A 19846-nucleotide genomic window follows, 5' to 3' on the forward strand; every position below is an offset into this window, starting at 1 on the left:
TCCCATTAGCACTACATGACCGAGGCCACCGAGTCCCTGAGGATCTATGACATTTACTTTACTTATTACAAGATGTTCTTTTTTTGTCTATGTTGTGTATTTTTTGTCGTTTTGTATTATATGTTGTAGACATATCTACAGGCTCTGGAGCGGAGTGTGTTACATCACAGAAAACTCCTGAGCAGATTGTTTTGTCAACTTCGGTTTCCAAGGTCAAGAGTGATTTCTCTCTCCCTTCCTACTATTATGTTCCCCCCCAGGCCTCTAATTAAACTGGCCATCCATTGTGGGAGATCCTGCTGGGAACAATACACACAATGCGTTGGTGCTCTATATATACATATATATAAAACCAAGAACCAAATGATGAAGTAATAACAAAACAAAAAAAGGAGTTGTTACTATAAAAGTCATGAGAGGCAAAAGGAAGTTTTATTTTAGGAAAGGAAAGAGAGAAAGGGGGGAGGGTGGGGGGGGGGAGGTTATGTGGATCCCGCGACAACGACGGAGGAAGAGCAGAAATGCTTGGGAGTGATTTATCGGGGGGGGGAAGGAGGGCGTGAATGTTTCTGAGCCGTGTGGTGAAACAGCAAAGACAGAGACCAGAGGCCCAGTCAGCAGCTGAATGACAGCCTGATCCCCCCCCCCCCCCCCCCCCCCCACAGACCCGGCAGACCATGTGCACCGTAAAACAGCAGGAATCCGGAGCGTGAGAGCAAGTTGTGTACGAGCAGCCGATGTGTCAGCAAATGTGAATGCATGTGTGTGTGTGTTTGTGTGCGTGCAAGTCTTGTGCAAGTCTGAATTGTGCCTGTTTGTGTGTGCGTGTGCATGAAGGCCATGTGGAGCTGCTTACTGTCATCTGGCGTGGCTTCGGGGAAGGGCCTTGATGTCCCGGTGATCGCCCCTCATCACCGCGGCTAATGCCATTAACGGGAAGGCTGCCGAGAGAAAGGCGGTGAGACGAAGGCCCCCGGTACTTAACGTTGTGTAAAATCCCCTCCACCCACCCCCTCCTCCGAAAAAAAACAAACCCAAACGCCTCCCAGAAGATGACGTAGCGGTTCTTAGGAAATGTAACCCTGAGTGGTCCTCAGCCTCGAACATGAAGGTTTGATTTGTTGTGAAGTTTCTTAAAAGTACTTTGAATCACGGACTGAGGGCGAGAGGACTCCACTTCCTCCCACATTCCAGAATCGAAGCCAGAATATCCTGTATGCGAAAGCGGCCATCTTTTTACGAAGACCTAATTGGGAGCCAGTGGATGGAGCCACAGAAACAAGGTCCTGATGATACATGTGCTCGACCAATCAGAACGTTTCATCCAGCAACATAAAAATGATATCTCACTTGTTTTGATGTGTACTTTGACTTTTTAGTTCGGCCCTTCCCATCTGCTAACATGGAGGAGGTAGACGACAGGATTGCCCCTTTTCAAAGAGGCAATCATGTCGTCCATCTTTACATATAGTTAGAGATATATAAAGATTGACAACCACAAAGGGAGGTAAAAATCGACTTGATCGCCCCCTGCTGGCTGGCAGCAGTATAGGTAATAAATCCAGCCTCCTCCATGTTAGTGAATGGGACATAGAATAAACTCAAACGTCAAATGTTTCTCTAAAGCTGCTTTTAGATGAAATGAACTCCGCAGATCCTCTGGATTTTCTCCAGAGGACGTGTCAGAGTAAGATTCTCCGGATAATTGTAGTTTTTGGTTGATATCACACAGATGTTTTCTCAAAGTTTACTTTTGATGCTGTAAAGAAGATGGTGACAGATCAATTGTTTTCTTTCTTTTCTTTTTGTTAAAAGCTCATAAGACAACAATGTTGGGAAACCACTGAAGTGCAGCTGCCTTATTAAAAAGTCTCACGAAACCCGAACTGACCGAGGAATCAAACTGTTGCTTCAGAGCAGGAATAAGTCAAGTAAGTTTCTTCTTAAGTGAACCTGAACAACAGAGGTGAAGAAAAACAAGGAGTTTGAGCTTCTCTGCGTCTACAAGAGGATCACGTGACTTCTCCAGGCTCTCACACGACTCAGCCAACTCTCGAGTATCTGTTGCCACATGCTGCAGCAGCTAAAGTTTCTCATTCCTGCTCTGCTACTCATCCACCTCTCATCGTCGTCCTCGTCCTCCTCGTGTATTTCACTTCTTCATTCGCTCCTTGTTCCTCTTTTCTCCATTCAATCTTTAACATCTCTCCTCCAGGTAGAGCTGCAGAACCGACTCTGCCGTGGCTCTACTCTCACATTCCCCGAATATCTCTCTAAGCTTTGTTTCTCTCACTTTGTATATTTGAAGTCACCGGAGAAGGAAGAAGATGCTGCGATGGCTTATCTCTTCACTCCGGGTCTTTTCTCATCCTCTCACCTGATGAGTTCAGGGGCCTGCAGTTCTCCTGCATGTGGTTTCACTGACCTCTGACCTCTCCTCCCGAGTGCAGAGTTGGTTTCTGTCACGCCCTGGACTGGATCTCAAAGTTTAAACACTATGCAAAACCACAGAGGCCTCGATTTGAAAGTCAAAAGAGACAAGGGACGAAGGGGGAAAGATAAAGAAAGGTTGAGCAGAGCGGCAGCTGGATTTATCAGCCGCCTCGAGGCCACAGGAGACAGTTTAGGATACAGTGTAAATAACAGAATCTGCTCAGTATTATTAGACGTGTGCGTTTATCAAGGATGTGGATGTGAGACGCTCGAGGGTCAAGGAAGAACTCAAAGTGCAGAGCGGAGATTCTGAACTTCCTCTGGATCTGTTAGAATCACTTCACTGACAGTATCTGGATCCGTGTTTCCAACGTGCATCTGGTTCAAACTGGTCCCAACCACAACATCCTCTGCTGCTCTGTTGTAAAAGTACATCCTGCCCAGTGATCCCATTACACAGCCAGTCGTTTTAACACCTCAGAGACTCGACTACCCTCGTGTCCCCGATTCCTCTGGCTGCTTTCTATTTATCTGCACATTTGCTAACGCGGTCATTTTACGACTAGGATGTAAAATACTTCAGATCGGTTAACATGTGATAATTATTGTTTTCTAAAAACGTCTTATGGATGAAACATTTTCTAGCAATGTGGCAGCAAATCAAAGTAAAAGTAAATTGAGGCAAATGTGTAAATGGCAGAATATTCTCTGTACTCTGTAAGAATGTATATGAAGAAGTAAATTTCTCCACTTCCTCGTAAAACACAGAAATCAAACCCAAATATTATTTCAAAGCTTGCATTCGTCGTCGCACTCATCCCCTAATTTTCCTGAATTAAAAAAAACTATTAGTACTTGTGATGTACAATAAAGCTAAAGATATGTAAGAATGACAATAATCCAAATCATAAAGGGACAGATTTAGTTTGGGGTAAAATGGTTAAATTCTTGATTTGGTCCCCAAACTAAATCTGTCACTTGATGATATGGTGTAGACTTGATTTAGAGTAATTCATATTTCAACACAGTCACCCTCCAAAGTTCAGTGATGGGATGTTTGAACATATAGATGATAATGAAGCATTTAGACCTGCATCAAGAGTCTTAAAATAAACTTGAATTTGTCTTTGTCTTTATTATTTATTTGATCTAATCCTGTTAAGAACTTTAACTTTAACTGTTATACAAATGAAGCTATGCTGTAAAGTTAGAATAAAACTTTGGAACCATCATGGAAACCAGCCGGTGGTGTCCACATACATTTGGCCAGTGGATAAGAAGCTAAAATGCCTTCTCTCTCTCTCTTCAGCTCCCTCCCTCATATTATGATCCGTCAGCTGTAAACCTGAATATAAAGACGGAAGACATGACAGATTGTCCTGATCGCTCCCTGCTTCTTCTACATCATTTAATAGGACAAAGATTGTTCCTGTATTTCTTGCATCACAGTTTCTAGGTTTGGTTTTAATGAGTTAGTCGATGCTATAAAACCTGGTGACACATCATATTTACAGCCGGGACTCTGGAGTTGTTCATCATAAACAGGATATTCTGGCTTCATTTCCCGATAGCGGGAGGAAGTGGAATGGGATGATCCACGTAAAGCTGCAGCGACGAGGACAAACAAACAACTGAGCACAAGAGTTTAGTTTTTTAAACATTATTTTAATACTTTTCTTTAAAAAAAATGTTTAACTCTGAACAAGATGAATCTATTGACCTCAATGCCTCACTCACCAACATACCGACAGGTTGTCCTGGGTAAAATCAAATCAAAGGAAAAACAAAATAAACTCAAAACAATCAAATATGAAAAGAGAAAAGAAATGAATGAAACATTAAAAAAAAAAAAAAAGAAAGAAGTGATTATAGATTTGAAAACACTCAGATATCTGGGCCAACCTACAGAAGCCGGGGGGGGGGGGGGGGGGGGCCTCGCGCTTCCCGAAAAACACGATGGAACACGACATCCCAAAAAACCATGGACGATAAAAACATTTCTAAAATAAAAACTAAAAGACAAGAGATGACGAACAAGAACCTATCATCAGACTGTAGACGCTGTGAAGGAGATAGTGGAGGACGCGACGGCTAAGAAAAACAAAAACAAACAAACAAACATGTAAATGATAAGAAATAATGAAAAAGAAAGAATTAAAGATGTGTAATGAAACGTTTAAGTGCAGATTTATGGGACAACTACAGAATGATGGGGCCGAGCAGCGATCTCAAGAACCGCGTCTTCAACCGATTTACAGGCAAACTGCTGCAGGGCTGTGGGGCTTTAAAAAGGGGATAAAGGAAAATTAAATAGCAATAAAAACGTAGCCTTTAATATAAAGTGAAAAGAAGATGCATTTTACATGTCAAAAAAAAAAAAAAAAAATGTGTGAATGAACTTTCAGCACTCAATAGATTGGTTTTGGCATAGAGTCGAGAGAGAGAGAGAAAAGAAAAAACTGAAACAGGTCGGAGAGAACGAGACAGACGAAACAATCCTCTCCTTAGAATCATAAAAAAGTTTCTTCTTCTTCTTCTTTACAGTAAATTCTACAAAATCAAAAACCAGAGCTTCAAGATGAACACAGAGACGAGCTTTGCCCCCCCCGCAATCCAAATCCCTCTCATGTTCTTCTGCGTTGACTTTTTCATCGTATATAATATATATTCATGTATCTATTTATATATAATATGTATAATTTGTGGGGGTGTGATGGATAGTTTACAGGCCAGAGAGCTAAGGCAAAGGACACACTCTGGACAACTTTTTAAAAACGCCACCGTTTCCTTCCTCGTCACCCACTCGCTTATTTTTTAAATTTGTACACAGGCCCGAGCGTCGCCTCCTCCTCCTCCTCCTCCTCCTCCACCTTCACCTCTTGAATTCATGTCGGAGAGGGAAGCAGTAGCAGGACGTGGAGGGAGGAAGGATGTCTTAGAAAAGTGTGTGACTGTGGCCGGGTTGGGGGGGGGTGTGTGTTTCATTTCCACCGTGTCCTGAGAAAACAACCGACTCCCAGACGACCGCTTGAACCTGACGACAAACTCCACCACACCGGCCCCGACCCTCCCGGTTAAAAATCTAAAACTTGAAAAAAATAAAACAACAGAGACGAGATCAGACGAGAGGAGAAAAGAAAACCAGGAACCAGGTGATCCGTCCGTCTTTAGGTCACCTGTTGGTTTAAACCCCCGTTTCTCTCCTGTCACACATTAAGAGAATAAGGTTTTCTTTCATTTTCACTTAAATTAAATCCTACTCATCATCATCATCATCATCATCATCATCATCATCATGGCCGTTACTTTATGTTAAAGTCGAGTCGCCTCCTCTTCACTCTGCCGTCCTTGTTTTTCCATTCTTAAAATTTTCAGTGTCTGTCGTCCCCGGAGAACCAACGAGCATACACACCGGGCCAGACACCAAAACGTATCTGAGGTTGGAGGAAAACTTGGGGGGGGGGGGGGGGAGAGAGGAGGAGGAGGTTCTTCTTCTTCTTTCTGTTTCACTCCACCCCCACCCACCCACCCACCCCGCTCCTCATTCACATGACACAAGCCAGCTGTTTCAACTACTGAGAGAAAGGGACAGTTACCGTTAAGAGTGTGTGTTTGCATTCATATGAGCAGCGACCATGTATATCAGAGCTTCGTGGTGTATATGCATTTTTGAATATTTATTTTTCTCATGTACGTCTATGGGTCCTTCTCTCAACTCCCAACATCCTCAGAAAAGGTTCTCTTCAAAAATGGCCATCAGGTCACTCTGGAAGTTGATGTCGATGGTGTCCGCCATCTGAGGACGGGACCAGACAACAAGGAGACAAATTAATACCTATAAATCTGAAAACCAGTATTTCTTGATGGGTATCAGTTTTGCTCTTACCGCCTCTCTCCTGCGCCTCTCCTGCTCACGGCGGCGCGCCATCTCCCTCTGCTGGTCGAGGGCGTTCTGTGCAGCCGCGGAGGTCGGCGTCTGGGGTTGAGGCTGAGTGGGAGGAGCCTGTGGAGAGTTGGTGGGCGGGGTCGAAGCCGGAGGTGTTGGAGCGAGCGGCGACTGCTGCTCCGGGCGGCGGCGAGTGTCTTCCTGGACTCGACGAGCCGGCTCCACGGTGTCCTCGTCTTCACGGCTACAGCAAGAAGAAGGGAAATGAATACAAGTAAGGATTTTGTCTGACTTTCTCTAACATGGCGTCTCCTCCAGACGTCTCTCCGTCCTCCTCCCACCTACCGATGCTTCACCTGCCCCTTCCTGGCCTGTTCAGCCTGTGCTTTCAGCTGTCTCTCCCTCTCCTCCTTCTCCCTCGCCACCCGGCGGAACTGCTCGAAGCTGTCGCTGGAGGAGCGCACAGCGGAGGCCGGCGTGGACTGGGACCTCTGAGCCAGGCTGGCCCAGGAGCCCATGTTCTTTAACTTCACTTCCTGGCAGAGGAGGAGGAAAAAAGATGGAGCGGTGAGGAGGAGGAAGGTGGAGAAAGAAAATGTGAATAAAGGAGAGAGCAGAGGAGGAGGTCGATTTCAGTCTTGCACACTCATACACACCTGTGTCTTCTTAGGAGCGGTGGGAGTTTTGGGCTCCTGCTTGATTTTGATGTCCGGCTGGGAGCACGGCGGCGCCGGGGAGTCGAGGAGGCGAGGACCAGGGCGAGAACCATCCAGTGGCTTCAGATCTAATCCTCAGAGAAACACGACATTAACCACACATCTGCATCTGAACAGTCACACTCATGCTTCTGAAAAGGGGCTAATATGCATATTAGCCGTGTGTGGTTGTATGCAGGAGGTGTGTTTGACTCTAAATGGGACCATAATTCTGAAAATCAACATCCTGCTGTATTGAAGAAGACTTGAAACTAGAGATTGAGAAGTAAAATCCCTGGAGAAATGTTTAGTGAGGTTACAAATCAAGTCTTCTATAGAAAGGGACCCATGGTGCGCCCTCTGTTGGTCATTCAAGAGAACACAAGCTTTTCCACACACATAACGTCCTCATCGACACTCTAAGACTCTCTTGCTCAAAATGAGTTTAACTTTGGACATGATGAAGTATAAAGTAAACACAACAGTGTCTTTTACTCACTGTGTTTGTTGTCGGGTTTGTGTGAATCCTGACGCACAACAGGACTGAAGGGGGAGGGGGGCAGAACGGGCGAGTGGGAAGGCTTCTCCTCTTTGACCTCCACCAGGTTGGACCTCGGCTCCTGCTGAAACACAAACAATTTACAAAAAGCTCCTTCAACAACAACAACAAATTAATCGTATTTTATTTTTCCTGCATTTTAAAAAACGTGCAACTCTTCACTCACGTGTTTCTTGGTATGTGGCGGCGACGAGTGTCCGGCTGTGTGGAACTGAGGCATCTGGGGAGAGTGCATCATCAGGGGAGGGGGGCTCTCACGCAGGCAACCTGGAGAAACATCCAGGCTTCATTTCATTCAAGGACAAATTTGTCTAAATGTGCGATGACGTCTGCAAAATGTATTTTTATTACTTGGTACTTGAATGACAAAGTTACAAAGTGCTTTTAAAAAAGGATAAAACAAGTCTCATCTGTGTGTGGAGGCTACGTAGGAAGGATTTCACGGAAAGCGCAAAAGTTACTTCTGAAACAAAGATTTTTATTCTAACATTATGAACCATGTGAGATAAATTTACCCTGTTTCTTCTTGAACTGAAGATAAACAAGTACAAAGACATTGGAGTAGTTCAAGTATTTAAGAAACTTCTGTTTGCCTTTCTCTAAACTTTAGTTGTACTAATTCTGAAGTAAATTAAATCAAATATGGATTTTTTTACCTCGTGTGGGTTTATCTATATTAACAGGTTTTTTTCATGAGAATAAACAGAATCTGTTGGTGAGGGACAAGACTTTGGGGGTCGGAGGATTCTTGTCTCTGTTTCTGGTTTGACCAATCACGTCTGAGCAGGATGTTGTTGCCCGCAATTTATTTATCTGTATTCCCATTCGAATATCAGTTATTGGAGATGAGACAAAATGTCCTGTGGACCTAAAGCACCTGCACAGGCGCTGATTGTGTGGAGAGGGTAATTCATCACCACCAACTTGTGAACCCCTCTTAACAGATTAGTCTCTCCTACACACATTATAATTCACAAGGAGGTGAAAGTACGAAAAGTTATTAACAGAATAACATGTTTTTATTTTCCCCTCAGCTATCGTGTGACCCATCATCCTTGTTTCAGAGCCCTCAGTGTACGAGCTGTTGAGTCTTGATCTCACCTGTTGTGTAAGACTCGGCTTTACTCGGTGGTGACGCCTGCTGTTGGAGCTGCAGCTGCATCTGCTGAACCTTCTGCTGCAGCGTCAGGCTCTTCTGCTGCTGTGACGTCGCTGTGTGAGGGAACGGCTGCTGCATGAGCGGGGGGGCAGAGCCGTGTCTCTGCACCGGGGCCGGGGCGGACAGCGCCATGGCCTGCATGTGCAGCGACGGCATCAGCTGCACGGGCGAGCGCGTGTGCATGGGCTGCGTCTGCGTGGGGGGGGGTCGAGGCTGGAGAGACTGCAGGAAGCTGTGCACCTGGCTGAGGGGCGGGGTTACAGCCTCGGTGGGTGTCGGCTCTTCGTCGTCCTCCAGCAAGGCTATGGGGGGTTGTGAAGAGAGGGTGCCCAAGATGCCGTGTGACGGGGGGGAGGGGACACGAGGACGGGGGACCGGCTGGGGAAGCGTCAGGGGAAGCGAGGGCTGAAGCTGGGGTGAGGGGGGCGGGGGCAGGGAGGGGAGCGAGGCCGGGGGGGGCTGCGGCGGCTTGGGGGGAAGCGGTGCTGCCCTGTTGCTCGGTCTTGATGGTTGCTGGGGCAGAGCATTGTGGACCGCTGCAAAGCAGGAAGGGAACAGAGGGATGGGGAAAGTCCAGAAAAACAACATTCCAGTTTAAAGAGATAGTCACAAAAAGTTACAGTCCCCCCCCAAAACACCACTGACCATGTAAACTACATCATAGAGATTTAACTGCTGAGGGTAAATACATGGAATAATAAATAAAAGCTGTAAATAGGATCAGACTTTGGGGGAAATATCTTATATCTTATCATCCAGAAATGTCAAATATTGTTTGAGTTCAAACCGGTTTGTTGCTCAGTCGGTAGAGATTGGCTTCAGATAAGAACAATCTTACAATACAGATAAACTTCACATTACATTTGATGTAAAAATTATGTTTTAGATTATATTGGGTTCTAGTGAGATTTATTTATTCTAGCTTCGATAAAGACCAAACGCTTTGTCGCTAAATTGAAATACTAGTAACTTCATTCATTAAATATGTATCATAATAATTAGAGAAGTATCTCTGAAGTACCTGGCGAGGGGATGATGGGATGTTGGTTGAGGAACGGGTGCGTCCCAGTGGCCATCTGGCTACTGGGTGTGTTTGTGTGGAGGAGGCCGGCGCTGACGGGGACACCAGCAGCAGCGATGGTTGGATTCGGCTCCGCGTTCAACTGCGTCAGGTGAGGGTTCATGAAGTGAGCCAGGGGATCAAATCCTGAGGCCAGCAGCTGGGAGGTGTTCAGAGACGGGACGGGGACGGGGACGGGGACGGGGGGAGGGGGGACAAACGGTAGCTTGGGCTGGACGACTTGAGGCTGAGGCTGCAGCTGAGGAGGGACAGGGACGACCCCGCTGCTGAGGGACTGGTGCTGTGGTCGCTTGATGTCTTTGTTAGTCGAGGTCTTCTTCTGCTGTGTGGGAACCAGCCCTGGTGGAATGAGAATATATGAAATGAGTAGGAAATCCACGGAGAAGCAGATCACGTGAGGGGGGATTTAATGGTGGGTGTGTACGTTACCATTCTCAGAGTCTTCACTGTCAGAGGAGTCGCTGCTGCCTGAGGATGAAGATCCCGTCTTCATCTTAGTCACATTTGTCGTTTCCAGAGGTTTGTCTACTGCAACACACCCACAACATTCAGAAATCATTTTACTGTACGTTTCTTTTTCACTTCTGACTGACATTCAGCTGGTGTGAAGACAAAATCACTGAAAAAACATATGAGGGAAACATACAGAACCCACGAAGTCCCAAAAGATGATATTTATTCAATGTTGTGGCACAAGAAATTATTTTAAGAAGATTTGTGTTTGAATCACTCAGATACAAACCGCCACCAGATCTGAACTGTAGATGGAGAAAACTCAGCTAATCAACTTTTATCTTCACCTGGGAAAGTCACACAAGGAAGTTCTTGTCGCTGTGAAATAAAAAATATCTTTAAAAAAGGTATAAACGTCGAAATCATCGGCCAGTTGTGTATTTATCACGCAGACATTAACTCTGTGTATAGAACTTCATTATCTTGCGCACACAACATTGTACCTTGTTCCCACAAGATTATAACTTGTGTGCATAAGATAAAAAATAAATATTTGGGGACTTCCGGGGCTCAGTAGAAAGGTGCTCTGATTTCATTTGATCCTGTTTGCTTAGAGATGTTCCAATACCATTTTATACTGTTGACATTTGAGCTAGTTCTGCCTAACACTGCATTAGTGAACTATACCACCACACTTAAAATGAGCGGTAGAGCGAAACCTTCACGTGAGAAGCGCTTTGACTCGACTGAGATCTGTTGGAATCGTAAAGGTTCAGTTGAAGCGAGCACTGAGCCAGAGTAGGAGCAGCCCACCTGATGTCCTCTTCTTCCTCTTGAGGCAGCTGGACACGTATTTCTCCAGCTCCCTCAGCGTGGAAGGCTTCAGCGTCTCGAAGTCGATCTCGATCTCGTCCGGGTTGGAGTTCTTCAGCGAGGGCTCGCGTGTTTGGATGATGTGCACCACGCGGCCCAGTTTGTCGCCGGGCAACTTGTTGATGTCGAGGCTCAGCTGACGCTTCTCCTCGTACGACATAGGCTTGCCTCTTTCAGTGGACACGCCCCCAAATACGTCTGCAGAGGCGAGCATACAGCACGACACCATCGTTAAAGACGTAGAGACTTCACAAACAGAAAATCCTGCTCACCACACGCACCTATTTCATCCTCTGCTTCGAGAGAGGCTGAGGGGACGAGAGGGGTCGGCCCCGGCTGGGGGGGGGCAGTCGGGCGGCTGTTCTTCACTCCTTCTTTCTTCCTGTGATGGACGGATGATCTGATTAGCTCCAGTTAACGCAGCTACAACAACATCACCGAGATAAAGTCTGTCACACCTACCCAGGCTTCTTCCTTTCCTTCTTCACAGTGATCGGCTCCTTGATGCTCTTGCTCTTCTTGGCCGTCTGAAGCATCACAGGCGGAGGGGCCTCCACCGTTTCCTCTGCTCCCATCTTCTTCTTGTGCTTCTCTTTCTTCTTCTCTTTCTTCTCCCTCTCTTTCTTCTTGGGCTTGATGGTCTGCGGCTGAGAAAGTGCTGCAAGTTGTTCGTGGACAGCTTTAAGCTGGAGGAAACGGGAAACACACAACAATGATCTTAGAGAGGCGAACACAAAGTGGCCTGCGCATTTGTTTCTCCGTGTTTCAGCAATTACCCACATTCGGTAAAGCTGCTCTGCGTGGCCCACCCACCTGTTGTGTCTCATTAGCCTCCCTCCCCCTTCATTTTCCATCCTCTAACCTGTTCCTGTAACTCAGCCAATCGATGTTGCCTTTCGTTGTCTGGGCCTCCTCCCGAGGACTCCGATTCGGAGGAGGTGGAGCTCTCGCCCGCCGAGACAGCAGAAGGAGGCGGGGCTGGTCGAGTGGAGGGGGCAGGGTGGAGGGCCGACGACGGGGTGGGAACAGGGGGGGGCTCCTCCGGCTCATCGGGCATTTTGGCGAAACGCATCTCGAACACGTCCTGTCGGGAGAAACAGGAGAAACTGTGAACTGGAGATAAACCTTTCTAAAACCTTGTAACACAAATATGTAAAATGGTTCACATGTAATTAAATGGCTGTAACTGCTGTTTAATAAGTAACATGATCATATCTGCTCATTACTCAAACATGCTTCGATGAGACTTTGAATAAACTGTGTCTAACTGTTCTCGTATTGTTAAAAATATAATAGTGTAGATGTATGTATATATTCATACATACTGTAAATATTTTCTTCTGCTGTACTTTGTACTTGAGGATGGATGGATGGATACTTTACTGATCCTGAGGGAATATTAGATTGAGGTATACTTCTTTCCTTCCTGCCTATCCATCCATCGATCTACTGCATTTGATTTTGGAGCCTGGCTACAGGAGCTTGATCCCATCCAGTGTTTCATGGACGTCCACATACTTTTGGTCACATGGTGCTTATAGTGTTGTGAGATGTGCTCGCCCACCTGTAGTTTGCGTGCCATGGAGACCACGTCATGGTCTGGAGGATTGTACTTGTAACAGTTGGAGAACATCAACCGGACTTCTGTTGCAAACTCCTGAGCGTCTCTGTACTGTTTGTTGTCCAGCTTTTTCTGAGGGAGACAAACAAAAACTGTCTTCATTAGTTTGTTCATCAGAATAATAACAATGATTTCATATTCTCGATTCCCTGGCCAATTATAAATAAAGGCAGCAATACACTGGCTCTCCCTGTGATTAAGTCAATAACAGTCATTGCATGCTGATCCTCAATCTGAATAAAATCACCTTGACGGTGCTGAGGTCCATGGGGTGCTTGATGATGTCATGGTAGTCGTGGAGGCCGAGAGCTTTAGCATCAACAGGCTTGTAGAAGGGCCAGGCGTACGCCGCGTGCTTCTTGGAGAGCATCTCTCTGACGAGGCGCGCACAGGAACGCAGCTGCTCCTGACGACTCAGCGTCGCCATCCCGCCCGTCTCCAAACCGGCGACCAGGTGATGCTGGGAGTCCGGCTGCGACGCGTCTCTCTTCGGCTGCTTCAACGGACGAATGCTGTCTCGACGTGGCCGCGCCTCGGCGGAGACGGGAGATGATTCACTGAGCTGGTCGTTGGCGGTGGGCGTGGTGGTGTCTGCTTTCCTCTTCTGACTCTTTCTTTGCTGTTGGCGCAGGAGAGGTCAGAGGTTGGAAAAAATGACGCAAGAATGAGCCTGTGCGATTCAAGAATGAGTTCTCCATTTCCTTACCTTGATAAGGGCGGGGGGACTCTGAAGCATCGGGACGGGTAGGAGGCCTGGGTGTGCTGGGGCTGAAGGGGGAACAGAGGTCAGGCCTTGGGCCAGGACATCTGAGGTTGAGAGGGGGAACGGGGTGACCAGATGGGTGTGGGAGGTGGGTGTAGGAGGAACACGTGGGGGAGGCTGAGGCTGCAGTAGAGCATGGATCGAGGGTTGCATCGAGGGCTGGACCATGGGCTGGAACATGGGCTGGAACAAGGGGTGGACTCCAGGTTGGACCAGGGGCTGCGATAGAGGCTGGGCCAGGGCTAATGTGGGAGGGCCTAGAGGGGTGGGTGCAGGACGGGTGTGTGGGGTGGTTGGCGGGGAGGAAAAGCCTCGTGTGTGAGGGGTGGAAGAGGGAGACGACGAGTCTTGGCCTGAATCTGACTTTGTGATTATAGCTGGAAAAAAGAAAACGAAAGAAAGATGATTATGCCAAACCAACCAGCTGGCCCCAGACCTGCTTAGGACCGGTAATGAAACGTTCAAGAACAGTACAGGACACGTCGCACAAGCATCAATCAGGCCAAACGTAATTTAACAATACAAATGCCATGCTAGGTGGGGTTTACAAGAAACAAGTACAGACAATAAGTGCTGAACACAGACGCTTGGCTGGTTAGACTAGTTTACCAGTCACAGCACAGCAAGAATACACAAAAACACAATCGACTACATAAGCACAGGTTGCATGCACCACCAGCCAACGCAGTTACAGTCTACATTAAGTTTGTTCTCCAGACACATGAGGCCACCCATACTTTAACCTTTGATCTCCCAAACCCAATTAGTTATGTGTAAGAGTAAATATTTATGCAGGGTTTGAAAGAATTCCCTTTTCTTCCTGGAAAGGCTCTTGTTCCAAAACAAACTGTATAAATATTTTTAAGATCTCTCTAACTCATACCTGACTCCCGTCGGAACCCCCGCCGTCCCTTGGTGACCAAAGCGATCTCCTTCTCCTCCTGCGGCATCTCTGTGATCTTCTGGAGAAAGTGCTTTTCCAAGGCCTCGGCCATCAGGACTATATCGTCCCCCGGCTAGACAAACAAAGATAAACCTTAACATCCCTCTTCTTTTTGAGTTATAACGTAAGTTTGGTAGGACACTGCCTTGAAGGAATCAGAACTACAGGTTGTTGGGATTCATGTCACCGGATGCTCTCATGTCGCTGACCTTGTTGTAGATGTAGCAGTTGGTGAACATCGTGTTGAAGTCTTGGATACACTCCTGGGCGTTCCAGTAGTAGTTGCTCTCCAGGCGTTTCTTTATAGTGCCCATGTCCATAGGAATCTTGATGATCTTGTAGTAGTCCTTGAAGAGAGCAGGCGAAGAATAGATTGTTGATGAAATGATAAACTCGGACTTATTTGTCCCACCAGTTTCATAATGAATCACTGCTCATAATCTCATTAAAAAGGTCTTTAACTTAGTGTTCTGCTCTGTGATCCCCTGTCGCTCTCCAAAAAACACTTATATTGGACCAAATCTCCTCCAGTCTGAGCTCAGCTTTTGTTGCAGTGTTTTTTTAATATGAAGAAATAAGTATTGCAAGTACTTCTACTTATTTCTTCTTTTTGGCAAAAGGAATAACGGACGAGTAGTTATTTTTTCATATCAAACGGAGAAGTAGAGTCTGGAAAAAACCAAGGCAGAAAAAACTGCATATTCTGCTGCACCGACAATCACCTGCACTGCAGTGTAATTCGCATATTACATTAATTCACAATTTTTGTTGTGTATTTTGTACTCACAGGTAAATTGAGTTTGATGGCGTCTACGGGAGCTTGGAAGGGCCATGCAAAGTGGTGCTTCCATACTGACTTAAACACCACCTTAAGCAGGTACTGAAAAAGAGCAAAGTCATAAAATCAATTCAACTCAGATCCAATCACCGGGGAAAGATTTCATGTATTGAAAGACACCGAAATCTCCCTCTACCTCCAACTGGTTGGTCTTTCGTTTGGGTCTGGATGGGTCCCACGTGTCGGGTGCTGGGGCGTTGAAGGCCAGAGGTGGGGGGGCAGAGGGGGGGTTCTGGCTGTTGCCTGCCTGCAGTCCGTCTCCCATCGCAGCGGTGGGTCGCAGTGGCTGAGCAGACAGTTGAGGCAGTCTGGACCTGGCAGGGGCAGGTGGGACTGGGGGGACCCCCCTCAGGCCATTCCACTCCTCACTCGACTCTCTGGAAGGATGAGAAACAGAACTCGTTATCACCGCTGCTGCTGCCACTCCTGCACCTTTTAGTGAAACCTGCTCTGACTCAACATAAAGCCAGCCCATTACATTGTTTCATCTGTAGAAGAAAACCTGAATGTTAACATTGGCCTCCACATTTTCACTTTCACCACAAATGGAATAAACACTAAATGCCACATCGAATAACAATCGGGCAGGTTCCTTCACCCTCTAGCTCTGTTACTTGCCTGTTATTGTAATTCATAGAGAAATGAAGGTATGATGATGTGGACTGGAGCAAGAGAAAAAGATGATTGGATGAGAAATACCCTTCTTATACACAAACATCCAGCAGTTACAGATAAACATCCAAAAGAGGACACTCGCTATGAGCTGTTAAAACACTATTTGAAAGAAGCTAAACTTACAACATGAAGAGAAACAACAGTTGTTTGTTTTCCCCAGATAATGAGTTTCTCTAAAGATTAATGTCTCTTTATGTACAATGGAGTCCGTGGTTGTAAAGTGAAGAGAACACAAAATGTCAACATTTCCTTTCTGAAGGTCTCAAACAGCCTTGCACCGACGTACATCAGGTTAAAGAAGGAAGCCGGTCGTTTTGCAGGGACTCACATGTTTGTTGCCGTGCCGCTGTGGTCTAATCCGATTGGGTGATCATATCTCAGTTGGTGAGGGGGGGGCGATTTCCTGAGGCGACACCTGAAGTCCGTCAGAGGCACGCTGTCGAGGCAAGGAAACCGCAACACGCTGGTAGAGGGCTGAGTGTCACACCTGTGAGAGAGGGAGAACATAATGTCTGTGGTTTATAATGATGTTTAAAAACAACAAGTATATCTCTGTGTCCACACCAGCATCTTAGCTCAGTATCTGTAGTAATCCCAGTCCATACTAACACACCTGAAAACAACCATCACATGACTGGTTACATAAACTGATGGTCTACTCTGCAGTTTGCTGCCTAGTTGTACAAAAGACTGAAAACAAGAAACCGCAATTAAGAGTTAAGAGAGGGAACTGTTACTGGCAATGTGTGTGAGCACGGCTTTGCTGGTATTTGAGCCATGACTGACAAAACCCAGTCAGTAAAACAACATGAGAGCCAGAGCCATTTCCAAACGTCTCTGTAGCGGGGACAGCAAACGGGGCAACAGTGAAGTGTTTTAAAATTAAATTGTGGCCTAAAACTGAGGTAAAGATAAAGACACATGGATGTTTTCAAACTTACATTAAAACACATTAGCCGATAAAAGGTTAATGGTATGTGCATACGGAGAAAGTGGTATTTAGATACAACAGGAATTGGACAGCTACATCTTTGAAATGAGACGCAATCTGCACCTTTACTCATTTGTGGCTGTAGCTGTTTTGACTCTTGTACAAGTTTTCAAAACTGATCTGCCACCAGCCAGTTAAGAATCAATTAAAGAGCCTCTTGTGAATATTTCATGCGGAAAACAACTCAATGTAAATCAGGCTGTGCTCAAATGAACTGAGACTCACACAGACACACAACAGGTGCTTGACGCGTTCCTTCTCGTCTTGTGTTAGTCAAGGTCTCTGATCTGTTGCAACCCTTTGCTTATCTTTCTGTCTGAAGTTTCAGCCCGTTGTTGCTTTGCCACCATGACACTTATGAATGTGTCTTTTTTTTTATTCTGCTGCTATTCTTTTATGCTATTTTGCTGTAAGTTACAACCATGTATAGAATAACCAAATGTTCTCCTCGGCACAAAGTACAGTTTGTCAGACAAACATGATCCTGAGTCTTCTAAAGCTTCTTCTATAACTCTTTGTGTGGAAGCTTTCCTCATGTTCAAGTATAATGAGTTGTTTCATTGTGTTGTGTTGTGTTTTCCATTTTATCTTGTTTGACTGTTAGCCAAGCGATCTGACAAGAGTGGGAGTGAAGAGATTTCCATGATTTATTGGATGTAAAAGACCAAACCCTGACCTCGGACCTTGACAGTTACTAGATTACTGTTTGTAGAGCAGGTCGCACTGCTCAAAGGTTTTTACGGGAATTTCACAAAGATGATTACAGCTGTTCTTCAGTGTGCGTTGAACTTTTATCCACTGATGATCTCAACTTCATCGCCAAACGACCTAAATATTGATCTTAAAAGATTAAATGAACTTTGTAAACTTATGTATATTAAAAATGTAAACAAAAAGGTGGTATGTACTGTGATAAAAACTGCCTTCTGCTATACACTAAAGTATTAAATAGTTATGAAGTTAAATAGTTGAATCAAATTGTCGATGTGCATGCTTTTGTATACTTTGTAGTACGAGTAGTTTACAGAACAATGCATTTGATTCTTAATGCAAGGTCTATATATTTAGTTGTGTTTTCCTTTTATTTGTAGTTTGAAAAATTAAAGTTTAATACGGTTCGTGGTTAAACGGCCTCAATTAGATTTCTATATCTAAAGGATTGGATAACGACTTCTCTGGAATCATTGGCAATTGTTTTTTAACATATATAAGGACTGGGCAATAAGACAATAACAATAATTATCCCAATATAATTTGCTTTAATAACAATATAACGAAGATTAAGTATATAATGATATAATGCTTATGAGTAAAAAGTTTTGAGGTTTATTAAGTGTTTGTCCTTAAGCAATGATTAAAACCGAAATAATAACAAGACATTTATCATGATAGTAAACGTTATCAGCTGAATGAAGGTTTTCAGCTCAATATAATTTTGGGCCATATAGTTCAGCCCTGATGTACATTGACTCATATATCAGAATATTAATTTTTTTTGTTCCCCCTGATATAATTATCATAGGCCTGATAAATCCATATCTGCCAACAAACTTCCAGACATTAATTTATGCTACAACCAAACAAAGCATGTATCTTAAGGGGAATATGAACAGGAGCAGAGTTATTAATGCAGTGTCCAATATAATAAGATAGTCATTGATTAGTTCCACAATGGGGAAAATCAGCAAGAGAAAATAAAATAGGCATCAGTGAGTAATATGTAACATGCAACACTTAAATGAAAGGAATATAGAAAGATACGAATGGAATAAAAACGAATGTAAACAGTGTAAAATCAAGAGAACCATGTGCAGAGTGAGACTATGCACAGTGATTGATTACACATGAAATAATGCTGTTGCCATTTTAAACACTGTGGTGAAACTGCCACTTGTACGTGATAACATCAGATGTGAGTGACCAGCAGGAGGAGATGAGAGAAGGAAATCAGACCAGAGATCAGCTCCCCAGTCTTATCACCGACTCCCGCAGAGTAAACACACGTCAGCTGACCGACAGAGTCGAGGACGGCGCTCTGATGGAGTCATTTCATCCTCAATCTACTTATTGAACCACATTCAATCAGCCATTTTGCTCCTGTGACAGTCTGAGCGGAGATACGAAGCCAGCGTAACTGCGCGTGGTGAATACCGCTACGTATCTTACGGAGGGTTCGTGCGCAGCTGCGGCTAGCAGCGTCTTGCTAACCTTCCTGTCACCGCATCGCCATGTCCACTCGCCCTAAGTGACAGTGACAGCTCCGCACGCACGCGGCCGTTCAGAACACCTACCGCACGGGATTCACACTCTCCACATTACGCAAAGTCTGTCTGCGCCACCTGCGCGTAGACTACGCTGCCGAAAGGTACGTAACTTATGTCACGAATACGGCCTGCGGGGCTACAAACAAACCGCCTAGCCGCTAACAGGCTAGCGTGAGAGCGACCTGCAGCGAGCGTGCGCGCTGACAGCACGGAGGGTCCCGCTCCAAGAACAAGGGCGAGTGCCGCGAGGCGACGGGGGCGACCCGGGGCAGTCCGTGGCGAGCCGTGCTAAGTTAAAGGGCTAAAATCCATCCGACTCGTGTGCTCCAACCCGGTGCGAGGCCTGCGCAGAGCGCTCATGCTCCGCTCACCGAGGAAGCTCACTGACAGCGCGCCAAATGCGCCACCGACGGCCGGCACTGCCGCTCCAGCACGTCCCGGAGGCTGCGAGCTGTGTTCGCGTGAAGCTCCGGCACCGACCCGGAGGCGCCGGACGCGGGTTTTACCTTCTCCAGGCGGGTGTCAGCCGCGCGGACCTTCCTCGCCCCAGATCCAGAACAAACAGTCCCGTTGACGTCGCTGACGTCAGACGCAAGGGGGCAGGGCCAAGCG

General features: G+C 45.9%; 1 protein-coding gene across 5 annotated transcripts; it reads right to left on the bottom strand.

Moving 5' to 3' along the window:
- Positions 1 to 4077: 4077 nt before the first annotated feature.
- On the bottom strand, positions 4078 to 19841 carry LOC133953623 (bromodomain-containing protein 4-like). Of its 5 annotated transcripts, none has more exons than XM_062387634.1 (22): positions 19741 to 19841; positions 16308 to 16466; positions 15441 to 15681; positions 15254 to 15346; positions 14676 to 14813; positions 14407 to 14539; positions 13467 to 13900; positions 13008 to 13379; positions 12704 to 12832; positions 12002 to 12223; positions 11602 to 11825; positions 11421 to 11521; positions 11080 to 11337; positions 10243 to 10338; positions 9754 to 10152; positions 8675 to 9268; positions 7740 to 7840; positions 7514 to 7637; positions 6976 to 7109; positions 6665 to 6855; positions 6320 to 6563; positions 4078 to 6229 (listed from the first exon to the last, which is right to left on the bottom strand). In XM_062387634.1, exons 3-22 carry the CDS (start codon positions 15567 to 15569, stop codon positions 6161 to 6163), a joined length of 4185 nt encoding a protein of 1394 aa, XP_062243618.1. In that variant the 5' UTR covers positions 15570 to 15681; positions 16308 to 16466; positions 19741 to 19841; the 3' UTR covers positions 4078 to 6160. The 5 variants fall into 5 exon arrangements, with proteins under 5 accessions (XP_062243618.1, XP_062243617.1, XP_062243619.1 ...); XM_062387633.1 differs by having other exon boundaries at positions 7514 to 7634; positions 10243 to 10341; XM_062387635.1 differs by having other exon boundaries at positions 6976 to 7103; positions 10243 to 10341.
- Positions 19842 to 19846: the final 5 nt, after the last annotated feature.

This window comes from Platichthys flesus, chromosome 5, assembly GCF_949316205.1.
Source record: "Platichthys flesus chromosome 5, fPlaFle2.1, whole genome shotgun sequence".
NCBI lineage: Eukaryota > Metazoa > Chordata > Actinopteri > Pleuronectiformes > Pleuronectidae > Platichthys > Platichthys flesus.